The sequence below is a fragment of the Herpailurus yagouaroundi genome, unplaced genomic scaffold (assembly GCF_014898765.1).
Source record: "Herpailurus yagouaroundi ecotype Mexico unplaced genomic scaffold, PumYag 210, whole genome shotgun sequence".
Taxonomy (NCBI): Eukaryota; Metazoa; Chordata; class Mammalia; order Carnivora; family Felidae; genus Herpailurus; species Herpailurus yagouaroundi.
This window is the reverse complement of record NW_024412441.1, coordinates 27994452-28007716: the sequence shown is the minus strand read 5'-3', so window position 1 is coordinate 28007716 and position 13265 is coordinate 27994452. Positions and strand designations below refer to the sequence as shown.

The window sequence follows — 13265 nt, the reverse complement described above, 5'->3', positions numbered from 1 at the left end:
TTAATAAGGAACAGTATTGACAGCCCCATTGCTGTTAAATAAAGGTGTTATCATTTTCCTTACTTAATAGCATTTCCATCTTCCCATTAATGCTTTAACCTGCCTGCCTTCCCTTCTAATTTCCTGCCTTAAGCCACTCCCAATCTATCACCAACCTTCTTTGCCTTACAGATGAGACAAAGCTTCAGTGTTACCTACTGAGTCAATTAAAGATCTTTTATAGAAGCTATTCATTCTCCTGCCCAGAAATCACAGTTTAATTTTATATTCATTGGTAATTTTCAAACTGATTAAATAGGTATCTAACCAGAAAGAAATTAAAAATAAACACGGTTCTCTTTTATTCCTTAGAAGTGTTTTAAGCCTAATGATTTCTTGTCCTGAGTATAAACAAGCAGCAGGCATGCAGAAAATACTCATTCTAGGCTCAATCTCCATGGAATTAAGGCTAGTTCTTTATAACAGTCTGAAGTGATCGAATACTTTATTTCCAGGACATGGAAGAAGAAGAACTGCTAAAACATCATGTTTTCAGCCATTTCAAGTAAGAATACAAGGGGAAAAATTGATTTTAGAAAACTAAAGTATGTTTACAGTTTGGTACTTACTTTTTAGCAAGATCGTATTCTTTTACTTCATAGTACAGCTTTGCAAAATAGAATCCCTTCATTGACTTCTAAAAAAAAAAATTAAGAGTTTTTACTTTTCATATTTTGAACTTAAAAATTTGTCCTAATGAGATTAATATTAATATATTTGATTTCTGTTCACCTAAAAGGTAGGAAAAAAACTGCCTGTAGAAATGCATACATATTGTAAAAGTCATGACTCCATGTTTTATAATTCTCATCATAAAACAAAAAATAAATTTAAAAAACAGCAAAACAAAAGACGATGTCAGAAATTAAGAATTTATTACCAGGAAGAAACCTGAAAACCATGTAGTGCCACTCTCTCACTTTAAAGATAACTAAACCGACAGAAACCTGTTTTCTTAAGGAAGGTGAGGTATACTAGAAACCTCTCTTCTCTGGTCATATGTAAGCCTTTATGGGGAAAAATAAGCAGGTACTTCCATTCCAGTAAGGCACCGGGGACTCTCTGGTCCAGGTACTGTTATCTCTACAGATCACTATTTTACCCTCAAGGAATTAAAAAGGCAGAAATAAAAGTTGAATTCTTCCAGTATTAAGCCAAGTCCACATGCTGGCTCTTTTATTCCCAAGTTTAAAATGCTGGGACACACCAGATAATGTTGTACACACATGATAAAAGAGTACACAGCCATCAAACACCTAATCTTTGAAAACTATACAAGGACACGGAAAAAAAAAATCAATATATTAAGTGAAGAAGTTTACTACAAGGCAGTATGTTTTCATTTATTCTTTTTATTCTAAAAAATGCAGATTTAGGATTTGTTCGCTATGCCTACTATTATTCACCAGGCACTGGGGAACCAGTAGTACACAAAAACATCAGTCGTCACGAAGCCTGCATTTTAGGAGTGGTGACAAGCAAACTGTTATCCATACAGGAGCAAAACAGAGTGCTATTTTGTACTATTTCATCTATTATTTACAGTATGTCACATTTTAAACAAAGCTAAAATCAGTATTCATCTCACAAATCACAGAATCCTAACTAACATTGTGCCCATTTAGTTGTTTCTTCTTTCCTAGTTGGTAACGGTGCTGGGGCACAAATAGATTCTATAGATTTTATAGATAAAAAATTCTATAGAATTTATAGATTCTATAAAGTAAGAGAGAGAATTGTCAGAAAAGGTCTCATCAAGGAGATATTTGATCAGATACCTGAAGTGATGTGGTTATCTAGGGCAGACTAGGCAGCACCTCAATTACAATTATTTAATCCCCACTGTTTACTATGTTTCAACTTTTCCTTTTCAATGAAACCTACAAAAAACACTCTTAGATCACATTCATCTTCTTAAATTACTCTTCTCATGACTTCAAAGATACCAGGCTCTCTAGTTTGACTTCTACCTTAGTAGCACTCCTTCTCAGGCTCTTCCTCACAGACTTCCCCTAGTCCTAAACCCTCTACCCTTTCAGGAGAGCTCATCTGCAACATATACTGAATCTCACCTATGACCACTGATATGTTGACTATAAAATATAGACCTTTGGCTCTCATTTTTCCTGAGCTCTAAACTTATGTGCAAAATATAAAATATCATCACCAAAACCTGTCAGTTCTATGTTATCTCAATCTACTAGTTTTTCTTTCTTTCTTTTTTTTTTTTTTTTTAATTTGAGAGAGAAAAAGACACACCCGGGGGGGGGGTGGGGGGAGAAGGACAGAAGGAGACAGAACTCCAAGCAGGCTCCACACTCAGCACAGAGCCTAACATAGGGCTCAATCCCGCAACCCTGGGATCATGACCTGAGCCGAAATCAAGAGTCAGATGGTAACCATCTAAGCCACCCACGCGCCCCTCAATCCATCCATTTTTCTACAGCTCTGTTGCTATCACCGAAGTCTAAGCCTGCTATGATCTCTCTCTAGGACTTCTGAAAAAGTCCTAATTCGTTCCTGCTTCCTTGTATATATTTTTCCTCCCATCTAATTCATTCACCAAAGGGGTATAATTTCAAACATAAGACAATTCATGTTATGCCTTTGCTTAAAACTTAAAATCCTGCCATGGCTTCCAATTATACTTTGAAAATGCCCAAATCTCTCACCAAAGACTAGCATGATATGGCCCCTATCCAGCTCTTTACTTCAACTTTACTTCATCTGGCCTTTGCATACTATAGTTTAATTTTAGCCAATGACTAAAACCAGAATGCATCTCTCTAACGGGGGCAGCCCTGAGGAATGTTTTAAACAATCTGGCCAACAGCAGGCATTAATGTGATATGATTTCCATCCAGTGTTTTCAATGTCATAGAAATTCAATGAATGTATGTAAATGAAAAAGAAACTATAATTCCCTTAAAGTAGACCAATGCCTCATCATCTAAATAAACACACACATGAATGAACAAACAAGATTCTCACTATCCTAATTAAACCATAACTAAGGGGAAATAAGTTTCAGAGAATCACCTGGACCTCCAAAAAAACAAAAACAAACAAACAAAAAAAAATCACTCTATTGGGCATGACTCCAGTCTGGCACAGTGAAACAACGAGAAGTGTAGAATAAGAGGGAGGCCACCTGTGCCACTCACCTCCCTCTCACCTCCCCTGTACACGTTGGGGAAGCAGGGCTGGGTCCAGTATATCTGTCAAAAACATAACACAGGTATCCTTAGCTGAGTAAAGAGAGCAAACTCCAGTGAAGCAAAAGGGGGAAAAAAAGAAAAAAAACCTACATTTTCAGTAGGAATACAGACCCAGAAAGTGGGGTCTCTGAATCCTTCTGATCTTTTTCAGTTTTGAGGAGATGTTGGAAAAGTTACCATACTAACTTTGGGCAACCAAACCCTCAGAAATCTCACCGTTTGGTCCCTGATATCACTTCTTCCTATCTTCGTGAAGCAGAAGTCACCTATCACTGTATTGTTCACTCACTAAGAGAACTAGGTTTATTGAGATCTTCACCCAACACGAGCTGAGTTTAGACCTTAAGGAGACAAACTGATTTGACTCTGATGACAATGGGTTGTTTACATAATGATCTGCTCAGTACAAAGAGGAGCCACAGTTCAGACATCAACTGCCTGCATGAGCTTACCAGATGAGCAACTAAGACATATGAGGTTCTGACTAAACACTTACAGAATCCCATCTAGGCAGGACAACACAGCAGCACAGTTGTGGTTCAGACAATTCTGGACAGCACTCTCCCACTGTCTTCCCTGACTGAAGTACACCTTCTTCATTATTTCTCACAAAATCCTGTTTATTTCCTTCACTGAATTCATACAGGTCATAATTATTTTTGTTATTATGGGTGTCTATCCCTCAAAACTGTAAGGCTCCACTAAGGTAAGGCCCCTGTGGCTTGTCCACCACCATGGAACCAAGAATATTAACTGGCAGGTGTCACATATTCACGATTTACTGAAATACACATAAATTTGTGTACCCCTGATTATTTCCTAATAAATTCCTAAAAACTAAATAACTAGTTCAAAGAATATAAATATTTGAACCGTTTGCTATACTGCCAATTTTCCCTAAAGTGTCTACCTATTTACTTCCCTACTCAGTATTTGAATGCCTAAGTCAGAGTGCATATTCTTCAAAATTAATTTTTCCCATTTCTTCAGTCATCACTAATTTGGTAAGTAGAAGAGGTATGACTAAGTCAACCTGGTATTTCTCTGATTAAGAAGATCAGTTTCTAATATTCACACTGAAATATTTATAGTATCAGTTCACTGCTAACATACTTTAGCCATTCTCAACTTTGAAAGGGCAGAGAAAAGATTATCTCACTAATTTTTAAAGAGTTCTTAAAACCCTTAATGGTTCTTAAGCCATACTGACATTTGAGGGCTTTTTACAAAGCTTTCCCAGATTGCCACCTTTAATTCAGTGTTTAATGTGTTTGTGAAATAAAGCTTCAACTTGTATGCAGTAAAAACTATCTTTGCTGTTCATTTTTTTCAAATTATATGGTAAAAAGATCTTTCTCATATGAGATTAATACTCATCTATATTTTCTTTCAGTTTCTCTAAAATTACTTTTAAGTCTAAAACTTAATTTGGTCAATAATACAGGCTAAAGCCCAATTTTTTTAAATAAGTTATTAAACCAAAAAAATTCATTAAGTGGCAACTGTTCAAGTAACATCTCCTAAATGATCCATATGATCCATATTTTCTCCACTGCTTTGGAATGTCACTTAGCAATGCCACAAAAGTCTTCTGTTATAGCACCTTAACTTAATAAAACCCCTTTCCCAGGACTCCTGGGTGACTCAGTCAGTTGAGTATCCAACTTCAGCTCAGGTCATGATCTCACATTTCATGAGTTCAAGCCCAATATTGGGCTCACTGTTGTCAGCACAGAGGCCGGTTCAGATCCCCTGTCTCCCAATCTCTCTGCCCCTTCCCTGCTTGAGCTCTCTCAAACTAATTAATTAATTAATTAAACATCGCTCACAAATGGGGGAGGGACAGAGAGAGACAGAATCTGAAAAAGGATCCAAGCTCTGAGCTGTTAGCACAGCGCCCTATGTATGGCTCAAACTCACAAACTGCAAGATTATGACCTGAGCCAAAGTCAAATGCTTAACACCCAGGCGAGGCCCCCAAGCAGTTTTTTCAACTCATAAAAGTATATATACAAATTTTCTATTTGGATATCACACTCTTTCTTCTCTTAAGGAACCAATACTGCTAAATCATTTTTGTTTTTTCTTCTTAATGTTTATTTCGGGGGGGCGGGGAGGAGGGAAGAGAGAGAGAGAAAGAGAATTTGAGTGGGGGAGGGGCAGGGAGAAAAGGAGACAGAGAATCCAAAGTAGGCTCCGCGCTGTCAGCTGTCAGCACAAAGACAGACGTGGGGCTTGAATCCACCCACCGTGAGATCATGATCTGAGCTGAAGTTGGACACTCAACCGACTGAGCCACTCAGGTGTCCCAAAATCATTTTCAAAGAGCCTAACAAAGTGAGGGAAGAAACACGGCAATGACAGAACATGGATGTGGACAGTTATTAGGACAAAGAACATGAATGTGTTTTTCATGCTAAGGAAAAACTGCCAGTTGAGAATTTGAATGAAAAAGGAGAAATCAGGGCTCAGAAAGCTGAAAGGGATGAGAACAAAAAAAAAAAAAAGGCGTCAGGGAGGAATGAGGAATGTTGAAGAGGAAATATACAGAGACTCATAAATATGGAAAACAAACTGAGGGTTACTGGAAGGGTTGTGGGGGGGATGGGCTAAGTAGGTAAGGGGAACTAAGGCATCTACTCCTGAAATCGTTGTATATATGCTAACTAATTTGGATGTAAATTTTAAAAAATAAAAAATAAAATAAAAAAAAAAAGAGGAAATATATGGATAACAGAATAATGAATAGGGCCTGGTGGTTCACTGCCAGTAGTCTCAGTTTACCAAAGAGGCAAGGTAGTTTGATGCATAAAACTTGTGAAGAATTTGAGGTGGACAGTGAAGTTCTAATACAGTGACTGAAAGGAAGAAGATAAGGTGGTGGGTGATCAAGGACAGGTAAATGGCCCAGAAATAAACACTCACATGTATACATAATCTCTAACAAGGTTGTCAACATCATTCAATGGAGAAAAGACAGTCTTCAACAAATGGTGCTGGGAAAACTGGGCATCCACACGCAAAGGAGTAAAGCTGGACCATTATTTTATACCATGTGCAAAAATTAACTCAAAATGAATTAAAGACCTAAAACTAAGATTCAAAACTATAAAATTCCTGGAAGAAAACACAGGGGAAAAGCTGTATGACATATGATTGGGCAATGGATTTCTTGGAATTGACACCAAAAGCATGGGAAACAAAGTAAAAATAGACCAAAAGGACTACATCAAACTTAAAAATGTTTGTGCATCAAAGGACACAATTAACAGGATAAAAAGTCAACCTACAGAACGGGAGAAACTATTTGCAAACCATACAGTTGATAAAAGAATAATATGTAGGATAGATTTTAAAAACCCCCTACAACTCAGTAACACAAAATCAAATAACCCAACTAGAAAATGAGCAAAAGACTTTATACCAGACATTTCTCTAAAAATGATAATATGAATGGCCTAATCATCAGGGAAATGGAAATCAAAGTCACCATGGGATAGTACTTCATAACCATTAGGATGACTACTATCCAAAAAGAAAAAAATGAAAATAACAACTGTTGATAATAATATGGAAAAGATGGAACCCATGTTCATTGTTAATGGAAATGCAAAACAGTGCAACCATTATGGAAAGAGTATGGTGATTCCTCATAAAACTAAAATAAAAACTACCATATGATCCAGCAATCCAACTTCTGGGTATATAACCAAAAGAACTGAAAGCAAGGTATTGAAAAAAATATCTGCAGGGGCAACTGGGTAGCTCACGGTTTGTGAGCTCAGGCCCTGCATCTGGTGAGCCCTGCTCCTAACTCCACACTCTTTCCCTCTCTCTGCACCTCATGGGATTATCTCTCTCTCCTCTGCCCCTCACTCACTCACACTCTCTAAATAAATAAATGAATAAATAAGAAAAAAAGGAAAAAATATCTGCATACTCATATTCATAACAGCACTATGCATAACAGCCAAGGGTTAACATAAGCAACCTTTGTCCTTCAAGGGATAAATGAATAAATAAAATGTAGTATGCACAATACAAACAACAGAATGTTATTTAGCCTTAAAAAGGAAGGAAATTCTATCACAAGGTACATCATTGGTGAACCTTGATATTATACTAAGTAAACCAGTCAAAAAAACAAATACTGTATAAACTCACTTATATGAAGTAACCAAAGTAATAAATTCATAGAAACAAAGTCAAATGGTCTCCAAAGGCTAGGAGAAGGGAAAAATGGTGAGTTGTGCAACGGGTGGAAAGCTTCAGTTTTGCAAGATGGAAATATTCTGCAGCTCTGATGCGTAACAATGTTCACTAACACTAATAAACAGCACACTTAAAAATGGTTAAGATGTAAACTTTATGTGTTTTTTTTTTTTTACAATTTATAAGCCCTAGGGAAAGGGACAGGTAAATGGACTCTGGAATGCTGGAGACTCAGCTGAAGTTGGAAATCTCAGATTATTTACAGTGGCACCAATTTAGAAATGCAAAGATAAAACAAATTACTCAATAGTTTCAGAAACAGTATTTTAGTTTTTATAACCCAAAAGCTAATAGGAAAAGATTAACCAGACAAAAGAAGAACTATTTAAATCAATTATATCATCTTATATAGTCATATCACAGTTGAAAAGAAGAACAACAAATCCTTTAAAATTGACTCCAGACATCCAGTTTCCAGTCTGGTATATAAGAACTTAGAAGTAGCCACACTGCCCAAAACAAGTAAGAAGCTGAACTAAAAAAACCAAAAAACAAAAACACAGCTCTTTTTAGATCTATAATAAAAGAAGTTAGGTCATTAACTACCTTCCAAAATCGGAGATAAATACAGAGAATCAAACCTCACCACAGCAGAAATCCCCACAGGAACCAAAATCAACCAATATCAAGGTAGGAAAACCTAAACTGTAATAGACAATTGTTGGAAACTCAGTGTGGGCAAGTTTGAGAGATAAAAACTCCATCACATTACTTAAGTTCTACCAACTACATCGTGTCCAGCTGTAAGGAAAAAAAAAAAAAAATGACAAGACATACTAAAAGGCAAAACAAACAAACAAAAAAGTTTAAAGAGAGAGCAAGCATCTGAACCAGACTCAGATATGCAACAGATACTGGAATTATATCAGACTGAAAATTAAAGTAACTATGACTAATACACTAAAGATCCCAAAGGATAAAGTAAAACACATGAGCAATGTAAGCAGAGAGATAAAAATTCTAAAGCACTAAAAAGAAATTCTAGAGAAGAAAAATAGAAATGAAGAAAGCCTTTGATGGCTGAAGTAAGAATCTCCAAGCTTGAGGATATCTCAAAAAAAAAAAAAAATCTACAAAGTGAAAAGCAAAGAGGAGAAAAATAAGGATAAATAAAATAATATCCAAGAATTATGGAACAAAAGGAAGAACATCCATGAAAGAGGACTACAATAAAAGAGAAGAGATGAAGGAATAGGAGAAATATCTGAAACAATAATTACTGAGAATTTCCCCCAATTTAATGTTACACAAAATCCCACAAATCCAGGAAGCTCAGATCCAGGATGCTCAAGGAACATCAAGCAGAATAAATGCCAATAATATTAATTCACCTACATATATCATATTCAAACAACTGAAAATAAAAGACAAATGACATCTAAGCTAGAGAAAACTGACCTCACCTATAGCAGAAGCAAAGGTAAGAAATTAGCTTCTCAAAAATTACACAAGCAAGAAAAGAGTGGAATGAAATATTTAAAATTGAGAGAAAAAAACAACAAACCTAGAGTGCAGTACTCCATGAAATTATCCTTCGGTAAGAAATATTTTTTTTCTCACACAAACAAAACTGAAGGAGTTACCAGTAGAGTAAATCTTAAGTTCTCATCACAAGAAAAAAAATTTCTGTGGTGACAGATGCTAACTACACTTACTGTGGTGACCATTTCACAATATATATGAATACTGATTATGTTGTATGCCTGAAATTAATATATTTTATGTCATTTAAACCTCACTAAATACATAAATCGGTAAAAATACATGGTTAGAAAAAGATATACCAATCTAACACTAATCAAAAGCAAACAAGCAAGAGTAGCTACATTGATTTAAAAAAAAAACACACTTCAGAGCAAACAAAGTGATCTGGGATCAAGAGGAGCATTTTGATAAAGTGGTCAATTCTTCTCCTAGGAGACATAGAAGTTCTTAACGTGGTATGTATGCACTTACACACAGTACATGTAAGGTAAAAAAACAAAACACTATGTGTGTGTATATATATATATTAAAGATATATATATAATATATATGGAATATATATATATATATACACCATATATATATATACAGAATATATATATATATATGGAAACTTCTATTTCCCTCTATCAGCAATAGACCCAGCAGGCAGAAAATCAGTAAGGACATAACTGAACTAAACAGTATCATCTATCAACTGGACATAATTGACATCTATGGACTACTTCATCTAACAACAAAATATACATTCTTCTCAAGATCACATCAAACATTCACCAAAATACACATTATGGGCCATGAAACACACCTGAACAAATTTAAAAGAACAGAAATCCTATAATGTATGATTTCAAACCAAAATCGAGTAAAAGAAAGATAGCTAAATAATTCCATATTTAGAAATTAAGCAACAAACTACTAAATTATCCATGGCTAGAAGATGTCTCAAGACAAATTTTTAAGTAGTCTGAACTGAAAAAAGAAACATACTTATCAAAATTTGTGGGATACAGCAAAAGCATTGTTTACAGAGAATTTTTTTTTCACACTGCACAGTCCCCTTCAGTGCTCACAGCCCACCAGTGAGGAGGCTGGGCAATGGTTCAGGGCTGCACACTCCTCTGGCACGGGTACACTATGAAAGGCCCACAGAGAAGGGTCTGCCATCATTCCATCACCATGCACTAGAGAGAAATTTACAGCAACAAATACCCATATTAGAAAAAAATGTAATATCAATTATCTAAGCCTCCACCTTAGGAAACTATAAAAAGAACAAATTAAATCCAAAATAGGCAGAAAGAAAATAAAAATTAAAGAATAACATGAAACACAGTAAGAAACAGATAAAACCAACAAAACCAAGGGCTGATTCTTTGAAAATACCAATAAAATCAATAAACATACAGTCAGGGTAATTTAAGAAAAAAGACAAAGGATGGAAATCACTAATATCAGAAATAAAAAAAAGGCATCACTACAGACCCCATGATTAAAAAGAGAATAAAAGGGCCTGCTTCCGATTCTGTGTCTCCCTCTCTCTCTGCCCCTCCCCCGTTCATGCTCTGTCTCTCTCTGTCCCAAAAATAAATAAAAACGTTGAAAAAAAAAAAAATTAAAAAAAAAAAAAAAAGAGAATAAAAGGCACCTATGTGGCTCAGTTGGTTAAGGGTCAAACTTCAGCTCAGGTCATGATCTCGTGGTTCATGAGTTCAAGCCTTGCATCAGGCTCTCCACTGACCAGGCAGAGCCTGCTTGGGATTCTCCCTCTGCGCCTCTCCCACTTGCACTCGCACTCACACGTGCTCTCTCTCTCACTCAAAATACTTTAAAAGCAAAAAATATTTTTTAAAGATAACACTATTAATAATTCAATGCCCATAAATTTGGTAACCTACATGAAATGCATCAATTCCTTAAGACATAATCTGTCAAAACTCACACAAGAAATAGATCTATATCTATTAAATAAATAGAATAAATAATAACCTTCCAAAACAGAAAGCACAAAATTCACTAGTGAATTCTATCACACATTTAGTAAGAAAGAATTTCTGGGGAAAAAAAAAAAAAGAAGAAGAAAGAAAGAAATTCTGGGGTGGCTCAGTCAGTTAAGCATCCAACTTCGGCTCAGGTATGATCTTGCAGTTCGTGAATTCAAGCCCCGTGCTGACAGCTCAGAGCCTGGAGCCTGCTTCAGAGAGAGAGAGAGAGAGAGAGAGAGAGAGAGAGAGAGAGAGAGACTGCCCCTCCCCTGCTCATTCTCTCTCGCTCTCTCTCTCTCTCAAAAATAAATCAAACTTTAAAAAACAAAAAAATTTAAAAAAAATAAGACAGAAATTCTATCAATTCTCTACAATCTTTCAGAGGCTAAAACAAATAACTTTTAACTCATCCTTTGAGACCAGTATTACCTTAATAGCAAAACCAGACAAAAACATTACAACTACAGACCAGCATCATTCACAAACATAGCTGCAAAAATCCTCAAAAAAAATTTTTAAAAACCAGCAAATTAAATCCAACAATGTATAAAAAGATTAATACACCATGACCAAGTGGAATTTTTCTCAGGTATGTAAGGCTGGTTCAGCTTTCAAAAATCAATTGATGTATAATGTAATGCATCACATTAACAAACAAAAAGAAAGGAAAAAAATATCTTAATCATGTCAATACATGTAGCAAACCATTTGACAAAATTCAACACCCGCTCATAAAAAAACAAACAAAAACATTCTCAAAACCAGAAACAGAGGCAAACTTCCTCAACTTTATTAATAAAGAGTATCTACAAAAACTAACATCAAACTTTATTTATTTTTTTTACTTTAAAATTGTTGTCAGGCACCTGGGTGACTCAATCAGTTAAGTGACCAAGTTCAGCTCAGGTCATGATCCTATGGTTCAGGAGTTCAAGCCTCACATCAAGCTGTCAACAGAGCCGGCTTCGGATCCTCTGTCCCCTTCTCTCTCTGCCCCTCCCCTGCCTGTGCACTTGCACGCTCTCTCTCTCTCTCTCAAAAATAAACAAAACAGGGGCGCCTGGGTGGCGCAGTCGGTTAAGCGTCCGACTTCAGCCAGGTCACGATCTCGCGGTCCGTGAGTTCGAGCCCCGCGTCGGGCTCTGGGCTGATGGCTCAGAGCCTGGAGCCTGTTTCCAATTCTGTGTCTCCCTCTCTCTCTGCCCCTCCCCCATTCATGCTCTGTCTCTCTCTGTCCCAAAAATAAATAAACATTGAAAAAAAAAATTTTTTTTTAATAATAAAAAAATAAAAATAAAAAATAAACAAAACAAATTTAATTTTCATTAGTTAACATACAGTGCCATATTGGTTTCAATCTCTGATTGATTTACTTCGCTTAGCATATATTTTGGTTCCATCCACATCATTTTAAAGGCAAGACTTCATTCTTTGTGATGGCTGAGTAATACTCCATTGTTTGTGTGTGTCTGTATATATGTATATATATATCTATATCTATATATAAATATGTATACATACAGATATACAGACACACATACACCAATTTTTTAAATTTTTTTTAATCTTTATTTTTGAGAAAGAGCATTAACAGTGCAAGCGGAAGAGGAACAGAGACAGAGGGAGACACAGAATCTGAAGCAGGCTCTAGGCTCTGAGCTGTCAGCACAGAGTCCAACACAGGCCTCAAACTCACAAACTGCGAGATCATGACCTGCCCTATAGGAGTCAGATGCTTAACCAACTGAGCCACCCAAGCGCCATATACTAATCTTCTTTATCCTTTCATCAGTCAATGAACATTTGGGCTCTCTCCAAATTTGGCTATCGTTGACAATGCTGCTATAAACACTGGGGTGCATGGATCCCTTTAAAATTCGTATTTTTGTATCCTTTTGGTAAATACCTAATAGAGCAATTGCTGGATCATGGGATAGTTCTATTTTTTGTTTTTTTTTTTATTTATTTATTTTTTTTTTTTTTTAAATTTTTTTTTCAACGTTTATTTATTTTTGGGACAGAGAGAGACAGAGCATGAACGGGCGAGGGGCAGAGAGAGAAGGAGACACAGAATCGGAAACAGGCTCCAGGCTCTGAGCCATCAGCCCAGAGCCCGACGTGGGGCTCGAACTCACGGACCGCGAGATCGTGACCTGGCTGAAGTCGGACGCTTAACCAACTGCGCCACCCAGGCGCCCCTATTTTTTGTTTTTTGAAGAACCTCCATACTGTTCTCCTGAGAGGCTGCACCAGTTTGCAAAACAAC

The 13265-nt window shown here is 36.3% G+C and overlaps 1 protein-coding gene and 1 non-coding gene across 4 annotated transcripts in view; both read right to left on the bottom strand.

The window, feature by feature from the left end:
- LOC121016484 (E3 SUMO-protein ligase RanBP2) overlaps positions 1 to 13265 on the bottom strand; it is an 83591-nt gene that overhangs the window by 58659 nt on the left and 11667 nt on the right. For all 3 annotated transcript variants that reach the window (XM_040454164.1, XM_040454161.1, XM_040454163.1), the window contains exon 2: positions 609 to 676. In XM_040454164.1, coding sequence (XP_040310098.1) covers positions 609 to 676 — 68 coding nt within the window. The remainder of the gene's footprint in view (positions 1 to 608; positions 677 to 13265) is intronic.
- Positions 10061 to 10197, bottom strand: LOC121016516 (small nucleolar RNA SNORA42/SNORA80 family). Its single transcript, XR_005784329.1, has one exon. It is a non-coding gene; the product is annotated as a small nucleolar RNA SNORA42/SNORA80 family (small nucleolar RNA).